The sequence below is a fragment of the Vipera berus genome, assembly GCF_964194415.1.
Source record: "Vipera berus genome assembly, chromosome: 6".
Taxonomy (NCBI): domain Eukaryota; kingdom Metazoa; phylum Chordata; class Lepidosauria; order Squamata; family Viperidae; genus Vipera; species Vipera berus.
The window spans coordinates 1,455,846-1,475,072 of record NC_138208.1 but is presented as its reverse complement, the minus strand read 5'-3'; the positions used below and the strand labels follow the sequence as shown (position 1 = coordinate 1,475,072).

Genomic DNA, 19,227 nt, shown 5'->3' with positions numbered 1-19,227 from the left:
AGCATAAATTAACGGGCTGGCACGATATGAAGACACACCATAAAACTAACTGAGTGGGCCATCAGGGATGGGCGTTTTTGATCACTCTTCTCTCTGCGGTTGATGTTTTAAAATGGACAGGGATGGTCTGATGGCAGCGTTCTCTAGGCTGGCAAGCCACCCAGTGTGAGCTCTCTAGAGAGTGGAAACTGGCTGGTTTGGGGCACAAAGATGTGGGAGGGGATGCATTGCCCTCTCGCTCTTGTCTTGATCCCCACTCTGCCACCTCTTCTGGGGATGGCCAAGGGCCTTGCAAGTCGGACAGCAACATAGGGGACCTGTGTGGTCTTCTAGTCCACCCCCGGCTCAAATGGGAGACCCTATAACCATTTCAGTCAAATGGTCGTCCAGTCTCTTCTTAAAAACCTCCAGCGAGGGAGCGTTCACAATTTCTGAACCCACCTGGTTTCTTGGCCCACTTAGGATAGATAGATAGATAGATAGATAGATAGATAGATAGATAGATAGATAGATAGATAGATAGATAGATAGATAGATAGATAGATAGATGGATGGATGGATGGATGGATGGATGGATGGATGGATGGATGGATGGATGGATGGATAGATGATAGATGGATGGATGGATGGATGGATGGATAGATAGATAGATGATAGATAGATAGATAGATAGATAGATAGATAGATAGATAGATAGATGGATGGATGGATGGATGGATGGATGGATGGATGGATGGATGGATGGATGGATGGATGGATAGATAGATAGATAGATGATAGATAGATAGATGGATGGATGGATGGATGGATGGATGGATGGATGGATAGATAGATAGATGGATGGATGGATGGATGGATGGATGGATGGATGGATGGATGGATGGATGGATGGAAGGACGGACGGACGGACGGACGGACGGACGGACGGACAGACAGACAGACAGACAGACAGACAGATAGATAGATGATAGATGGATGGATGGATGGATGGATAGATGGATAGATAGATAGATAGATAGATAGATAGATAGATAGATAGATAGATGATAGAGAGAGAGAGAGACAGAGACAGAGACAGAGGTAGAGGTAGGTAGGTAGGCAAGCAGGCAGATGAGAGCGGGGTAGATGAGAGAGAGAAAAAGAGAGAAAGAGAGAGAGAGAGAGAGAGAGAGATCAGGGGGCTGGACTAGAAGACCTCCAAGTCCCTTTCAGCTCTATTCTATTCCTATTCCTATTTTTGGGCTCATAGTTCTCGTCAGTGGTGGGATTTAAATAGGTGAACAACCGGTTCTCTGTGTGGATGCCACTTCCGGAAGTCCATGCTGTGCCTGGGCAACAAAAAATTAGCTACCGGTTCTGCCGAAGTGGTGCGAACCGGCTGAATCCCACCCCTGGTTTTGGTAGTATTTGGTGTAGAGAAGGCAAGTCGTTCCACTGATTGATTGTTCTGACTGTCAGGAAGTTTCTCCTTAGTTCCAGGTTGCTTCTCTCCTTGGTGAGTCTCCATACGTTGCTTCTTGTGCTGCCTTCGGGCGCTCTGGAGAATAGCTTGACTCCTTCTTCTTTGGGGCAGCCCCTGAGATACTGGAAGACCGCTATCCTGTCCCCCCTGGTCCTTCTTCTCACTAGACTAGAATGAAGAAATAGAGAAGGGGTGAACTGAAATGAAACCCGTCCTTGTTTGTTCCTCCAGGCCAAAGGTTGCCCGTGACAGGGGAAGCGGAGAGGCAGCGAATTCCTCTCCCTGTGGCTCAAGATAAATTGTGGAATTATTTGTATTCCAATCATTGGGTCTCGAGAAAGACTCGGTGAGACCTCCTGTTGGGAACAAAGGAATTAAAGCCTCTGCCCGACCCTCGGACAGCTCCTCAGAACCGTGCCCTTCGGAATCAGAATCAGAATAGAGCTGGAAGGGACCTCGGAGGTCTTCTAGTCCAGCCCCCTGCTCAAGCAGGAGACCCTACGCCATTTTGGACAAGGGGCTGTCCGGTCTCTGTGTCTGTGTCTGGCTGACTCAAGCCTTTTGCACGGAGGAGAGGCAACAAGCAGAATCGTTCACATGCGCTCACCTCCTAGAGGTTGGTCGCCGGTTCCCACAAATGTGGAGATGACTTCATCCAGTGGGGGGAAATCACGACAGGGTGGGGTCCCCTTACTCACTGCCCAGGGGGTGGAGAACTGTCTGGAAAATGTTCCAGCCCAGTTTTATCCATAGTGTCTCAACAGAGATAGGATTTTCCCCTATCGACCGAGACGCCTCTTCCTTTTATATAGCTCTGCGTTCCGGTTGCTGTTGGGAAGATTATTCCCCAAAATGTGTGCTTCGTTTGGGATGAGCCCCTTTTCGTAAGCACCTCTCCTCGCCGAGGGTCTCTCTCAGCACAGAAGCGTGTTCGGTTATATAGCTATGGAGGTTCTCAGTCCTCCAGGTTGTCCCAAAGGGGCCTTTTTCAAGAGGCAACTGGGCTGGCTTGCTTTTTCCTTGAAGACCTTTCGCTTCTCATCCCAGAAGCTTCTTCCGCTCTGACTGGATGGTGGGGAATGGGAGGATTTATACTCCTTGCAGACAGCTAGCCATTTGCATCCGTTTAGAGCAGGGGTCTTCAAACGTGGCCCTTTGATGACTTGTGGACTTCAACTCCCAGAATTCTTCAGCCAGGCACACGTGCCTGGCTGAAGAATTCTGGGAGTTGAAGTCCACAAGTCATCAAAGGGCCAAGTTTGTAGACCCCTGGTTTAGAGAGTCGTTGAGGCCACCTGGAGCTTTACCTGCATCCTCAGGGTCACCTGAGTGGTGCAAATGAGGGTGGAGCCTTCTTGGAACTGCTGAAAGGACCGCGTTGTAGACAGGAGATGGATGGTGTCGCATCCCTCCCCCTCCCCACCTATGTCAAAATTGAACAGCCCTCTCTCAACAGAAGGGGAGGGATACGACATCGTCTATCTCCTGTCTACAACGCGGGCCTTTCAGCAGTTCCAAGAAGGCTCCACACCCATTTGCACCACTCAGGTGACCCTGAAGACCCAGTTAAACCTCCAAGTGGCCTCAACGACTCTGTAAAAGAAGGCAAATGACCAGCAGTTGCAGTTCATGAATAGAATAGAATCTGGAAGGGACCTTGGAGGTCTTCTAGTCCAGCCCCCTGCTCAAGCAGGAGACCCTAGACCATCTCAGACAGGTGAATGCCTAGTCTCTTCTTAAAACCCTCCAGAGATGGAGCGCCCACGATTTCTGGTGGCAAGCCGTTCCACTGATTAATTGTCCTCACTGTCAGGAAGTTTCTCCATAATTCCAGGTTGCTTCTCTCCTTGATGAGTTTCCAACCCTTCGTTTCTCGTCCTGCCCTCTGGGGCTTTGCGGAACAACCTGGCAGCTCAACTCAGAGGAAACTCTTCATACTTTTACTTTCTAAAACGGTTTTAGGTGCAACAGTGAGATGAAACATGTCTAGCGTTGCACACGCGCGCACACTCAAAGAGTTTTCTCTTCTGAAGCAACATTCTGAAGGTTTTCTACAGCCCAGGTTTGAGACTCACGGCTGAATTTTACAGCCACTTGGATTCAGGCCAAAGGAAGGACACCTAGATTCAAAACTCGGCTCCAGGCAACAGCACAGAGTGCCTAAGCTTGACTCGGATTTAATAACAATCAATATTTAAGATTTCCCTTTTCTGGTTTCAACTCGGCTACGGTGGGGATTGGGAGCCATCTTCTGGACATTATTGGAACTACAGCATCTTAAACCCTTCTTAACCCAGGCTAGTCTCTCTCACGCAGGAGCTTCTTTTTGCAAATCTGCTATGCGTTAATTTGACACATTTTGGACAGCTTTGAAATATTTTTCCCCCCCGCAGGGTACAGCATGGTGTGTGTGTGTGTGTGTGTGTGTGTGTGTGTGTGTGTGTGTGTGTGTTTATAAAATTCATGTCTAGATTTAAGCTGGGCAAACACTTACTAACTTCCTGTCATTCCCCCTTCCAGAAAACAAGATTTTTTTAAAAAAAAAAATCTCCATGTTTGCCAGAAAATAAGCCAGAGTAAATGTGGTCAGTTGCAAATAGAACGTGAATCAAGCAAGAGTAAAAGTAACAGAGTTACAAAGGACCTTGGAGGTCAGATCTAAAAGTGATCAGAATAGAGCTGGAAGGGACCGTGGAGGTCTTCTAGTCCAGCCCCCTGCTCAAGCAGGAGAACCTAGACCATCTCAGACAAGTGACCGTCCAGTCTCTTCTTAAAAACTTCCAGTGATGAAACACCTACAACATCTGGAGGCAACTTCTGTTCCACTGGTTAATTGTCCTCACTGTCGGGAAGTTTCTCCTTAATTCCAGGTTGCTTCTCTCCTTCATTAGTTTCCACCCATTGTTTCTTGTCCTGCCCTCTGGTGATTTGGAAAATAAATTGACTCCCTTTTCTTTCCCCTCTTAGTACTAGCTGTAGTAGGTCATCCAGTACAACCTCTTTCTCTCCTATTTCTGATAAATGGCTGTCCAGTCTCTTCTTAAAAGCCTCCACAACTTCCGTTCCACTGGTTAATTGTCCTCACTGTTAGGAAATTTCTCCTTAGTTCTAGGTTGCTTTTCTCCTTGGTTAGTTTCCGTCCGTTGTTTCTTATCCCGCCTTCGGGCGCTTTGGTAAATAGGTTGGAAGCTTGTTAAAGAGAGATACAGCCTAGAAGTGAGGAGAATTTTTTTGACAGTGAGAACAACTAAGAGCTCGTCTCCTGGAAGCTTTCAAAAACTGACTGGACAACCATTTGACTGGATGGCAGAAGGTTCCTGCCTTAAGTAAGGGGTTGGACTAGAAGACCTCACAGGTCCTTCCAGACGGATGATTCTATGATTAATAATTCATTTTTGAGGTGGCAAGTCCTGAAAATATGCACTTTTCTTTCGCTCAAATCATGCCATCTTCCTGCTCACACATTCTCACGAAAGGGTATACCTTTCTACTCCCAAAATAATTACTCCAGTTCAACCTCTATTGGCTTCTAGGGATGTCCAAAATGTCAAAACAAGGACCTATAAAAGCAGTGTGGCTTTAATCACATCAGTGGTCAAAATGGTATCTCTGGTGATGAGGTTTATTTAACCTACCCGGCCAAAATGGTTTGGAAAAAGCCGGTGGAAGGAATATTTCAAGTTGGATGGGAAACGATGGCCATCAATATGAAACAGTACATTTATTCACAGTATTTTCCCTGATGTTGAACAGGTTTCTCTGCACCCAACAGCCAATTGGTTCTCATTTAGGCGTCACAAACCGTGCAACGAAGCCAGATTAATGCGCATCAGTTTGCATCTGTACGCATTTATTCCTTCTCTCCTCCCACTTTATCGATTGCAATAGTAACACTTTGAGCATCATCTCTTTAAACATTTAAACATTTCGCAGCCTTGGACACTTTTACGACATGTGGACTTCAAATCCCAGAATTCCGGTGCTGGCTGGGGAACTCTGGGAGTTGAAGTCCACGCATCTCAAAAGTGGCCAAAGTCAGAGGGGGGGGGGGGAATGTGCAAAACGAATTTGTGAACAATGGAAAAAAAACCACCTCTGTTCTGCGATGAATGGAATTCAGCTCAGATCTGGAAAATACAAAGAACAGATCAGCATGTTTTGTCCAGGCACTGGGACGTTTCTCAGTGACTCCCACCGGTCTGAAAATATATTATATTTCAGAAGAACCCGGTGCTCCAGGCTTGTGGACAAAGTGATATCTCTGCTCAGGATGTAAATCCCGTCGTTGTGCAAAGCGCAAGTCAAGTTAAGACCCGATTTGGAGGTGTTTTCTTTGAGGTAGAGCCACTCTTTGGTGGCCACATTGTAAGACTGCACAGTCAGCATAGCCTCGTTCTGACCAGATCTTGTTTTGGCATCCAAGTCGTGGCTGCAGCCGCCCACTATATATATGGTCTCTTCCACCGATAACATTTGCTGCTTGCGGATGTGCATCCCACAGGTTTCGAAGTTAGTCCACTTGTCAGAGATGGGACAATATTCAAAGATATTCAGATTCCGGTCTGCAATAGAAAAAATACAGAACAATACAGAACGAGGACCTGCAAATCTGATTTGGAGTGCAGTTTTGTTCTGTAGATGTATGCACTGGTTGGGAACACCTTAAGGTGGCTGCCCTCCGCAGCTGACCCCTGATCCTGGGACAAGGAATGGGGAATTTGGAGAGCTGAAGTCGAATGTCTTAAATTTGCTGAGGTTCAGCATGTTTAAGATATTAAGCAGCAGCCAAAAAAGCCAATACAATCCTGGGTGGTATAAACAGAGGCTTAGAATCAAGATCATGCGAAGTATTAGTACCGCTTTATAAATCCTTAGTAAGGACACACCCACGTACGTGGGACTGATTGGGGTAGATTGCAGGGGTGACACCGAAATATTATTTTATCATATTTTACCTATGTCTTAAATTATTGTATTCTATTCCAATTTCATTTCAGACTGTATTTATTCCAACTTCTTTGTATTTTACTCCAATTTCATTTTAAATCGTTACTTTATCTGATTCCACTTTAAATGGCTTTTATCAAATCTTAGTAATAATTTGTTTCTGGAACTTTGCAGATAGATAGATAGATAGATAGATAGATAGATAGATAGATAGAGATAGATAGATAGATAGATAGATAGAGATAGATAGTGATAGATAGATAGATGATAGAATAGATAGATAGATAGATAGATAGATAGATAGATAGATAGATAGATAGATAGAGATAGATAGATAGATAGATAGATAGATAGATAGATAGAGATAGTGATAGATAGATAGATAGATAGATAGATAGATAGATAGATAGATAGATAGATAGATAGATAGATAGATAGATAGAACACACCTGGAATACAGCATCCAGTTTTGGTCACCACATTACAAAAAAGATGTTGAAGCTTCAGAAAAAGTGCAAAGAAGAGCAACTAAGATGATTAAAGGCCTAGAGACTAAAACATATAACCTGGCAAATAAGGTCATAAGTTCTGATGACTGCAAGGGGCGTCATCAAAAGACTCATCTGATTTTATCACTTGTTTTTGCAACGGTTGTTAGCTCAGTGTAGTTCGCAATGGGTCAGTTTGCCAGAAATTGGGAATAAATGCTGTCCTTGAAAAAAACACCTAAATTGCGGTCACATGACCATGGTGCAGTGCAAGCAGCCGTAAACACGGTCTAGTTTGCCGAGCACCCAAAATGTGGTCATGTGACTGCAGAGGGTGGGGAAGGCTGATCTCTGAACCTCAAAAAGCCAGCCGTAAGTAACATTAAGGGAATCTGTCATAATTTCAAATTGTTCACTAAGTCACTAGTCCTAATCAAGGGCCACCTTTAAACAAAATGCTCAAGAATGCAAATTATTTATCGCATAAGCCCTCAGAAGAAATTAACTCTGAGGGTATTGAAAGGCTGATTCTTCCCATATCCCAGGGGTGAAGACTGAGGTGAGAATCAATTTCAAACGTATCTTAAAAAAAATAAATCTGCAGCTGTTCTTCGGCTGGCTCTTGCCTGGGCTTAACGGCACGCAACTACAGCTAGTGACTCATCTTACGACCACAATGGAGCCCAACATTTGGGTTGTTAAGTGAGACATTTGTTAAGGGAGCGTTGCCACGTTGCACAACCTTCCTTGCCGAAGCAATTAAGTGATCATTGTGATCGATACAAGTTAGTTGCACGTTTGCGAAGTGGATCTGGTTTACCCATTCACTTCGCTTGTCGGAAGGATCACGTGATCCCGGGATGCCGCAAATGTTGTAAATGTTGTCGGTTGCCAATTTTCTGAACTCTGATCACGTGACCCTGGGGGTGCTGCAATGGTCGGCAGGGTGAAAAACAGTTGTAAGTCCCTTTTTTTTCCAGTGACGTTGTAACTTTGAATGGTCACTTAATGAAATGTTGTGAGAAATACCTGAACAGGTGTGTGTGTGTGTGTGTGTGTGTGTGTGTCTGTGTCTGTGTCCCCGTATGGCTATCTACGGTCCCTGGTGGTTTTACCTCTTGGAGTATAGCCTCCCATGACATAGATCTTCTCCTTGCATTCACATGCTGAGAACTCCACAAGGGGAGCCGGTAAAGGTGCCACGAAGGTCCACCAGTCCTGCTCCGGGTTGTAACACTCCACGCTGGAGAGCGACTGACCCCCGACAGCGTATAATTTTCCACTCACGGCCAGGAGCTTAAAATTAGCCCTATGAAGAAGACATTTGGAGGGTTAAAGGTTAAGGCATAAATATTTTCAGCCCTGTTTTATTTCAACAACCAGATGCAACAGGTTATACAAATGCCGCCGTTGATCCCAACGAAGTAAGCACAGCTGAGACATTCCAATCTCTAATGCAAAACTTTGTTGAGCACAGCATATCGGCACTGATGAGCAGAAAACCAGCTCTGGCGAAAACGGCGCCAGAACAGTAAATTAGAAGTGTAGGACCTCCTTTCCCCTCTACAGTGCAGGTCAGATTCCCCAATTAAGTGCCAGACATTTGTTATGAGAAAAATCTTCCGTTCCAGGCAAACGGTCCTACAATGATGTTGGTTCCTGGGCCGGACCGTTTACAGGTGCGCTGAGCACCCCAAACATTCTTCCCCTCTGCCCTGCTTCTTTTGGCAAGCTAAGAAACAAAAAAATGGCTGAAGCCTGACAACAAAACTTTCATTTTATTCAGCTGCCTTTGTGCAAGCTTTATAAAAAGCCTTCCCTGCGCGTAGGCTTCTGAAACGGTCCTACCAATTTGCATAAACTTTACACCCCAGTCGACCCACGTGTGGATGAGGCTCCAAATCTTTCCTTTTTCCTCTTCTGCCTGTCTTCTTCAGGCTTTGGAGGGAAAACCCAAATCTAATGGATTGGTCCCGAAACTAAATAATTTGGACCCATGGAGACAAGCATTAAAGGAGAGGGCAATGTTAAAATTCTCACAATGGAGCTGAGAAAATGCCCAGCAAAGAAACCTGCAGTAGATAGATTTTAGATAGATAGATAGATAGATAGATAGATAGATAGATAGATAGATAGATAGATAGATAGAGAATCCATTTGACGTTAGACATAGTTTGCGCTACCAGTAACGGTTATTTTATAAGCATTATCTGGGGAGTAAATCATTCCCAAAGCTTGGTTTTGTTCTTGCCCTGTGTTGACTTTTTTGCCCTTCCTTCGATTGGTCTGAATATTAAGTATTGGGCACCAAAAGTAGGGATTCAAGGAGCAGCAAGTTGGTCATTAAGTCACTTTTTTCAGTGCCGCTGTAACTTCGACGAAATGAATGGTTGTAAGTCAAGCATTACCTGTAGCAAGTTCCTTGGGAAGGAGGTGTGCCCAGGGATCTCTTGGTGTCAAGCATCCTTGGGCAGGCCTAATTTGATGGTCTCCTAAAGCCTGGGAACCGGCACACCCTACGCTCCCGTCGTGGCCTGCCAGAGTTTTGTTCAATCCCCGTCAACTCCAGCTCTTAGTGATAGAGTTGGATACCGAGTTCCCATCTGCCACCGTCTCCAGGGTTTGCCCAAACTCTCACCCACTGGGTAGATGGCACCCATCTAACCATCTCATCGCGTGCCGTCCCCCTTTTGCGTTATCTTTGCAGGCGCCACGTCAGCTTCAGGGTCTGTCCTTCAAAAGTCTGTGGAGATTCTCATGGTTGTCCCAAAGGTGCTTTTTCACGAGGCAACTGGACTTCCTTGTTTTCCTTAGAAGACATTTCGCTTCTCATCCGAGAAGCTTCTTCAGCTCTGACTGGATTGTGGGACAGGGAAGGATTTATACTCCTTGCAGACAGCTGGTCATTTGCAATCTTCTAGAGAGTCGTTGAGGCCACCTGGAGGTTTATCTGTCTCCTCAGGGTCAACTGGGAGGTGCAAATGGGTGAGGAGCCTTCTTGGACCCGCTGAAAGGGCTGTGTGATAGACTGAAGATAGATGATGTCACATTCCCTCCCCACAGACGTCAACATTAAACAGCCCTCCTCAACAGAGGGCGAGGAATACGACATCATCCATCTCCAGTCTACCACACGGTCCTTTCAGCGGTTCCAAGAAGGCTTCAGGCAAACCTCCAAATGGCCTCCACGACTCTCTAAAACAAGGGAAAGGAGCAGCTGTCTGCAAGAAGGAGAAGGAGAAGGAGAAGGAGGAGGAGAAGGAGAAGGAGGAAGAAGAAGAAGAAGAAGAAGAAGAAGAAGAAGGAGGAGGAGGAGGAGGAGGAGGAGGAGGAGAAGGAGAAGGAGGAGGAGAAGGAGAAGGAGAAGGAGAAGGAGAAGAAGAAGAAGAAGAAGAAGAAGAAGAAGAAGAAGAAGAAGAAGAAGAAGAAGAAGAAGAAGAAGAAGAAGAAGAAGAAGAAGAAGAAGAAGAAGAAGAAGGGACCTCGGAGGTCATCTAGTCCAACCCCCTGCTAAGGCAGGAAACCCTAGACCATTTCAGACAAATGGCTGTCCAGCCTCCTCTTAAAAACTTCCAGGGTTGGATCCTTCCACTCTCCAGCATCCGGTCAGAGCCGAAGGAGCCTCTTGGCTGAGAAGCGAAAAGTCTTCCAAGACGAAACGGGAAGTCCGGCTGCCTCCTGGAAGAAAAGCCCCTCGTGGTCCTTCCCAAGGCCGGTCCAGGTGGCTTTCAGGCCAGGCTCACCTCTTCTGGTTCAGGGAGGCCAGCGGGCGCCACTCGTTCAGCCAGGGGTTGTAGCGGTGCGCGGCCGCGATCTCCTGGCTGCCCGGCCGGTAGCCGCCCGCCACGAACAGGTAGTTGTCCAGGGCGGCCGAGCCGAAGCCGCGCACCTGCAGCAGCCGGGCGGGCGGCGGGGCGGGCGGCAGCGGCTCCCAGCGCCGCTCCTCCTCCCGGTAGCGCAGCAGCGGCGGCCGCTCCGGGAAGGCGCCCAGGAGCAGCAAGGCGGGCCGGCCGCGGAGGCGGCGGCGGCGCAGCTGGCGGGCCAGGCCGTCGGGCAGCGGGCGGTCCTCGGGCCGGGCCAGCAGCCGGTGCAGCCGGCCGGCCATGAAGTCCAGGCAGGCGTCGGCCAGCTCGGCCAGCCCGTAGAGCCGGGCCAGGCGGTGCAGCTCCAGGCAGTTGGGCAGGCGCAGGCGGGAGCGCAGCGAGCCCAGCAGCGGCCTGACCTGCAGGAAGCAGGCGGCCTCCACCAGCTCGGCCAGCGCCTCGCCCGGCTCCTCGCCCGGCTCCTCCGCCTCCAGCCGCGCCGTCTCGACGAAGCGCAGCACCCGGCCCAGCCCCGCCGCGCTCAGCCCGCCGCGCAGACGCTGCACCGCCAAGCCGCCGCCCTCCGACGCCTCCGACGCCTCCCGCATGCCCGAGCGGTAGAGAGCGCCGAAATAGTCGCTCTGCTCCACCAGCCGCCTCTGGCGCACCGGCGGGAAGCGGCGCTCGCCCAGCCGGACCTCCACCAGCGGCTCCGGCTCCTCCGCCGCCGCCGCGCCCTCCGGGCCGGACATCCCTGCGCCTCCCTCGGCCTCGGAGAGCAGGACGCCGGCGCGGGGCGGGGAGAGCGCGGAGGCGGTGCCGGGGCTCCGGGAAAGGCCCTTTTATGACTTGTGGACTTCAACTCCCAGAATTCCTCAGCCAGCTTTGCTGGCTGAGGAATTCTGGGAGTTGAAGTCCACAAGTCATAAAAGGGCCAAGTTTGAAGAGCCCTGCGGCCTACAAAGGCCGGCGGCCGGGAGAGGCTGCGGAGGCGGGCAGGGCGGGGACGCGCCGCCCGCTGCTCTCCGCCTCCGCCTCTTCCTCCCAGCTTGGGACGGTGGGAAGTTGCTTTGCGAACCAGAAAGCCCGGGGCGGGACGGGGGAGAGATTGGGGTCGCATCGGCCCGAGATGAAACTTCCCGTGAAATCCATCCGTATCTGAGGGGCTGCCCCAAAGAAGAGGAGGGGGTTGGACTAGATGACCTCCAAGGTCCCTTCCAACTTTATTCCTCGTGAGGAATTTTGTATCCTTTTTTTTTCTTGTCATCCATAATTATACTGTGAAGAGATCTGTTTATCGGCTTTGAGATCAATAATACGTGGACTATAGTGACCCACGTAGTCTCGTTATCATAGCAACACAAATCCTTGGGCAAGGAAGGTTACCAAGGGTAGCAAAAAAATCCATTTCAGCGGTTAAATGAGGTAAAGTTGGGGGGAGGGAAAGCTGGGTGGATAATGGGATTGTGATTATGGACCAGTGTTTTCTCCACGTGTAATGGAGAAAAATCAAACCACCTCTGCATTTTCAAATGGGATTCTTGTTTTCATCCACTGCATGGTAGCAGATTTACAGTGAAAATAAAACACGGTTATTCTTTTCTTTTTTTTTATTAGAATTTGGAAGACAACGTCTCAAACCGCTGGAGGCATTTTTCTAAATTAAACTGAAAGTCACTAAACTGATTACATCAAATTTGTGGTGTCTAGAAGCTGTAGGGTGCTGGGGCCATGGCAGAAATGGCTGCAATTATGTGGGTTGTTTTTTTTCCCCTTCTAACAAGAGACACAGCGCTTACTACAGCCTTGAAGGACTCTTGCTGAAAAATCAGTCACAATACCTAACTTTGGGCTATATTAGTCCAAAGAAGACTTGAGGGATTTTTAGAAGATACTCAGGAAGAGTTTGTTTGCTTACAAAATGGTGGGGGGAATGATATATGCTACATAACATGGTTAAGCACCGAACCTGTTTTCTTTCTAGTTTTATATCTTCGACTGCTTTTTTTTATGGTTGAATGGCAGACAGGTTCTTTAACAAGAGACTTAAGGAAAGGGAGGAATCAGCTCGTGTCCATTGGAAAATATTCTTTTTTCTTTTGATAAGTGTTATCTAACATTTTACAGTTAAAGTTACATAAGTTACATAAGTTACATTTCACGTTCTTTTTCAGTCAGAGGGATTCTGTTTTTGTTGAACAAGGACAGATAACAATTTTCGATTGCATTTAATTTTTATTTACACGTTACTCCTCAAAACATCGGTAGGCTTACTGAAAATAACAATAAAGCAAAATAAACCGCAAAGGGGACCTACCTCACTTACAATCGTGGCAAACCTACAACTTTGGCTGTAAGTCGTGACGGTCATAAAGTGGGTCACTTAATGGCAGTTGTTAAGCGAACACTGCGGTCATTAAGCAAACACCACAGTAGTTCAGCAAACCCATTGTTTGCTGTGGGGCCTTTTTTTTTTGCTAGAAATTGGAAGCAAATACCAGTTTCTGCAAAAAGGTTGTAAACTGTGGTCACGTGACTGTGAGGCACTTCAAATGGCTGAATATACAGTCCAGGGGGCCAAGGGCCCAAAATGCGATCACATGATCACGGAGGGAGGGGGGGACACTGGGACTTGGAAAGTGGGTCCTTGGAAGGTTTATTTTGGGTGGGGGGGATGTTCCATTGTAACTTCAAACCGCTCTCAGGGCTACTTGTACAGTATATTGGATTTCCTTTCTCCCAGGGGTAAGGCAACCTCGGCTCTTTTATGACTCGTGGACTTCAACTCCCAGAATTCCTCAGCCAGCCACGCTGAGGGGAAAGGGAGAGGTTTCCAAGCTGAGCCAGGCCGGCTCAGGAATTCTGGGAGTTGAAGTCCACGAGTCATCAAAGAGCCAAGGTTGCCTGGCCTAGGCCTAGGCCACTTTATGACTTGTGGACTTCAACTCCCAGAATTCCTGAGCCTGCCACGCTGAGGGAAAAGGGAGAGGTTTCCAAGCTGAGCCAGGCTGGCTCAGGAATTCTGGGAGTTGAAGTCCACGAGTCATCAAAGAGCCAAGGTTGCCTGGCCTAGGCCTAGGCCACTTTATGACTTGTGGACTTCAACTCCCAGAATTCCTCAGCCAGTCATAAAAGAGCCCAGGTTACCTACCCCCGCCCTACCCTTTATTTCAGGCAGTCCTGATCTATCGACGTTGTGTATTTTGTCGTGCTTGAACTTTGGTGGTCTTCGTCCAAACAGAGAGAGAGAGAGAGAGAGAGAACGGTGGGACCTCGGCCGTGAGGTGAACCAAAAAGAAACGGTCAGGAAAACAACCGGCAGAAAGCTGTCCCAATGAGTCTCACTCAAGGGAGGGGTTTCGTAGAGCTTCCATAGGAAGGGGCAGTCTACCTTGGGAGATCTAGGCCTTTTGGCTTTCTGAAAAGAGCAGGGTCCCTCAACACTGGAACTGGTCTAAAAAGAGGATCCGGTGGTTTGGGGCGCAGCTTCATTAAGGTGAACAATATTTTGTTTTGGTAGAATCTGTTCCACGTGGGTTTTTGGTTTTTTTTTTCCTTGTCTGGGCTGCTTATGAGAAATTACGTCTCAGTTTGAAAACCCGAGAACTTCTCTCTCTTGCTTAAAAACAGCATCATCTAACGATACTCTGGCAGTCAGAAAAAGGTGTCTGCACCTAAGCAGAAATAAGGCGGGCAGCCGAGCCTCGACGGAGGGATGTTGCGACCAAAAAAAAAAAAGACCAAAATCCAGAATGGCAACACAAAGGGAATCAAAATGGAAGCTGACGGAGAGCTGCGTTAGGGAGTCTTGTTCAACCGGCTAGCTTAGTGGAGCTTCCACGTAAAGAGGCAGTCTACAACCCAAGAGCCATGCAACGGGCAGATTCGGTGGCTTCTTGGCACGTTCCTAGAGACTTTGGGCCGGCGCTGGTGTGTGTGGAAAAGGCGGATTTTGAGGGGATCCCAAAGGAGGCCCATCATCTCCTGGGGGGTTCTGCTGGCTAGATGGTGCAAAGCCTCCCTTTTGAAGCCCAAAGGGGCTTTTCCTTCCACCCACCCATTTGAGAGCACATTTGCAGACGGAGCAGCCGCGCGTCTGGAGCCAAGCCCCGCCCAGGAGGCGGTCAGCCAGGTGGGCTCGGAAGACGCGCTGGAGAGCCGGGCTTGGGGCGGCCATGCCAAGGCCGGCTGGCGAGGGCCGCTGCGTGGTCTGTGGGCGAGAGGGGCGCCAGGCCCGCCGGAAGTCCCCGGAAGTTCCTGGAACAGGCTGGCAGGCACGCTCTTCCCTGGCCCGCCGGAAGTCCCCAGAAGTTCTTGGAACGGCCTGGCGGCAGGCGGGTGCTCCCTCCCCGACCCACGGGGAGCGTCTCCCAAAGCGCAGCGTCTGGCACCCGGGAGTCCGTCGGCCTTTGTTGGCATTTGTGGTCCACCAAGAAAGTAACAATGTCTGTATATCCATTAGCACATGCAAAATGCAAAGGTGTTCTAAAAGAAACCATATTATAAAAGAACATTTTGATACTGATAGGTGTCGGCGTTCCCCGAGGTCTCCTTCGGCCGCCGCTTGGTGCAGTTTACTCAGGTCCTTGCTCTGCAAGTTATAGCCGTTGCCACCGCTACAGATGAGAGCGCCTGGGGCGGAGGCACAAGCCACGACGCGGCTCCGCGACGGAGATTGTTGCTTCTTCTTCTTCCTCCCCAGTCCCAGGATTTTCTTCACCTGATCAAGGAAGTGGAAGGAGAGGAAGACTTGGGAGTCACGACATGCGTCGCGGCAGTTGCCGCCACCAAGTCACTCCTCCTGTGCTCGTGAGCTCACTGGGGAGTAGCAGGGGTGCCTGATGCAGTCAAAGTCAGCCACGCTCTCCAGCCAGGTGACGACGGTTGAAACGGGGCGTCCCACGCAAGCAGTCACGGGCATCGATTCGACGACGTCAGAGCATGGAAAGAGCAGACGGCAAGCTGGAGCTCGGTAGCCAAGGCAACGGCTTCCCGGGGCGGCATTGCGCATGCGTGCTCAAACATATTTGCTTGGCGGGACTATGTTGCTTAAGAAGGCGCAGGCGCAGTCTTCCGTCATTTCTGCTTCCTGGAATTTCATTTTCCGGGAAAGTTGGCGGCGGCGGAGGTCTGAAAAACGGTTGAAATTTGGTGAAAGTAATTATGGCAGTTGTAAAGTCAGCAAGAAACTACTAGGCCGTGAAACTAATGAAGAGAATTTAAAATAGATTGCGCCCGAGAGTTTGGCCCATGGCGTTCTTGTCCTCGAGCTTATTTACATGCAGCTCAGAAAACTATAAGCTTGTAGAGATCAGTGCCAAAAGTTTATTTCTCAGAGCCCGATTGTCCGTGGGGAGAGTTGCAGCATAGCATTCAATGTTCTATCAATCGCTTTTATCCAAATCCAGTTTTGCAAGTACTGTATAAAACTAACATTTTTCCTTAATAATTTTTGAATTAATAATCAAATTAGCATCATAAAGTTTGCAAATTTGAATTGTTCTCCAAAACGAATAGTCCAATTCTCCAAAACATACCTTTGTTTACTTTGCTTTTGGAAGGTTCTTCCTACCCTTTCTAACCTAAAAACATTACATATATTGTTAAATTTGATAGAAAATACCATCCCTAACTACTAACATAAAAAGTAAATAAAAATTTAAACTTTTATTTTAAACTGGTTTGGCTTGGGTACTGCTGCCTTCAACTCTGGAATAAAGATATAAAAACTGCTAGTGTAGTAGAGCCAGATTAGTGCAGAGGTTAAGGCATCAGGCTAGATACCAGGAGATTGTGAGTTCTAGTGTCTCAGGCATAAGGCTAATTTGGATGACCTTGGGCTAGTCTTTCTCAGCCCTAGAAAGAAGGCAGTGGCAAACCACTTTTGAAAAATCTCGCCAAGAAAACTGCAGGGATTTGTCCAGGCAGTGTCTCAGAATCTGACATAATTGTGTGGGAAGTCAGCTCCCTCAGAGAAGGAAATAATTTGGGGGATATAAACAAAAAAGAATATATTTCCCCACAGGAATAATAGAAAATCTTAGGCAGAGCCCCCAATCGCAAATCTCTCTGCCCCAAGCAGAAGCAGGTCTGTAGAAGTGCAGATTTTATAATCCTATCAGAAAGAGTCAGGAAACTTGGAGCTGATGGGATTAGAAAGACAAAGACCCCTAGAACCAGCAACCCCTCACCCCAAAAATCCAACACAGGACATAGTCCCCAGCCCCAGGGAAGGAGGACATGACCTTTAGGGCATAATAGGATTAGCCCACCACCATTAGGATAGCAAAAGGGCACGTTGAAACTCAGGTCAAAGTTCATGCCACAGGAATAGGAATAACTCCAAACACAAAAGCTCAAGAAGGTACAAAAACCCATCACTCCCATCTCCATGTGGTCAGCTGCCCCAGAACCATTTCTCTCTGGTTCTGCAACTAAATAAACCAGATTCTTCTTTCCAAACAGCCTCCATTTTGCTTATTCCCAGCTTGTACTGGACCCTGAAGTTTTTTTCTTTCAACAATTGAACAGAAGAAAAACAAAATAGAGATTATCACATGAAACAAAAAGAAAAAAATGCAAGATTGTTATTCATCAGATAAGTATAGAGCCTCTCATTCTGTAGCATCAGAAGGGTCTATGAATCCTTTGATCTGTTCAAGAGAAAGGCAGATGATTACTGAATTCATAAAAAATAGCTTCCTTGTTCCATTTTTTTCAGTATTTTAAGATTTTTAGAACAATAAAAGGAAAAAGGAAAAAAATGCAAGAAAATAAAAATATAAAGAGAAATCCCCCTTTAAGAAGATGAATTCCCACTCTCATTGTAACAAGTATAAACAATTTCATAATCTCTTCACCTTTTAATTAACAAATTATAAAACTTTTCATCCATAACTCATCTCTTATAAATAGGCAAATCAAAGAAATAACATCTTCTCCTTATCTAATTAGCAGTAAAAGTCCAAACAGAACTCTAAAATATTAACATTAACTAACATCTAAAACTCAATTGTCCACACAGAATTCTTAGCTGTAAACCAGGTGTGTCAAACTGCTGGCCCGCGGGCTGGATGCATCATACTGAAACCGCACCCACCCCATTGCCGGCAATGGGGAAAAAGTCGTGATACGTTGTGCGATGTCATGTGACATCGTAGGTTTAACATGCCTGCTCTAAACCAAGCCCCTTTTAGATTTAGATTTAGATTTTATTAGATTTATATACCGCCCTTTTCCCGTAGGACTCAGGCCGGTTTACCAGGTGTTTAAAACATCAATACAAAAATTAAAAAACAATTAAAAATGATTAAATTCAGTCCCTGAAGTAGAAATATAAAAACCCCAATTAAAACTCTCAGCCTGGGCCGGAGAGCTCGAAGAGCCAGGTCTTCAGGTCCTGGCAAAATGAGCGAAGGTCGGGGGCAGTCCTAAGCTCCACGGGCAGCTGGTTCCAAAGGGCAGGCGCACCCACAGAGAAGGCCCTCTCCCTGGGTGTAATCTGCCGGCAGTTTTTTACCGGCGGCACCCTGAAAAGGCCCTCCCCGTGCGAGCGCACAGGACGAAGGGAACTTGATGCCGGCAGCAGGTGTTCCCTCAAAGATCCCAGACCCAAGCCATTTAGGGCTTCATAGGTCATCACCAGCACCTTGAATCTCACCCGGAGGGCAACCGGAAGCCAATGCAGCTTGCGGAGCAGAGGTGTTACATGGGAGTATCGGGAAACCCCCATCACAACTCGCGCGGCTGCATTCTGCACCAGCTGAAGCCTCCGAGTGGTCCTCAAGGGCAGCCCCATGTAGAGAGCGTTGCAGTAGTCCAAACGGGAGGTCACCAGTGCATGAGTGACTGTGCGTAGGGCATCTCGGTCCAGGTAGGGTCGCAACTGGCGCACCAGGCGAACCTGGGCAAAAGCCTCTCTGGTCACGGCTCCTATGTGGTCTTCAAAACTGAGCCGTGAATCCAGGAGGACGCCCAAGTTGCGAGCCCTATCAACGGGGGGTAACACCCCACCCCCCATCGTTAACGATGGAATAGATTGGTTAACCCGAGATGCCGGTATGCACAGCCACTCAGTCTTGGCAGGATTGAGACGAAGCATAAAAAGGTTCCAATGTCCTACTGTTAATAAACAAAATGTAAAGTTTAATATGACAGACTATTTCTCCTTTAAAAGACAAATACACATTTCTTCCATTCCAAATGGTAGCAATTTCAGAGAGAACCACTTTATCCCACTCTATCTCAACTCTAAAATATTCACATTTATAAAGTAATCATGGCATCTGAATATAAATAAAAACTAAAGTTTAATATATAAAAAAGAGTTTCTCTTTAAAAATGGCCTAGTTCCCAGAATTGGATACAAATCATTAGATGTTAAAAAATTGGGGCGCATAAAATAGTTTGGACTTTTATTGATAATTGGATAAGGAAAAGATGTTACTTCTTTGATTTGCCTATTTATAACAGATGAGTTATGGACGAAAAGTTTATAATTTATTAATTAAAATGAGGTGAAGAGATT

General features: G+C 47.4%; 1 protein-coding gene across 1 annotated transcript; it reads right to left on the bottom strand.

The window, feature by feature from the left end:
• Positions 1-5,066: 5,066 nt before the first annotated feature.
• Positions 5,067-11,509, bottom strand: KLHL42 (kelch like family member 42). Its single transcript, XM_081331322.1, has 3 exons — positions 10,641-11,509; positions 8,013-8,206; positions 5,067-6,024 (listed from the first exon to the last, which is right to left on the bottom strand). The coding sequence occupies exons 1-3, from the start codon at positions 11,450-11,452 to the stop codon at positions 5,579-5,581; spliced, it is 1,452 nt and encodes a 483-aa protein (XP_081187448.1). The 5' UTR covers positions 11,453-11,509; the 3' UTR covers positions 5,067-5,578.
• Between the last annotated feature and the right edge of the window lie 7,718 nt (positions 11,510-19,227).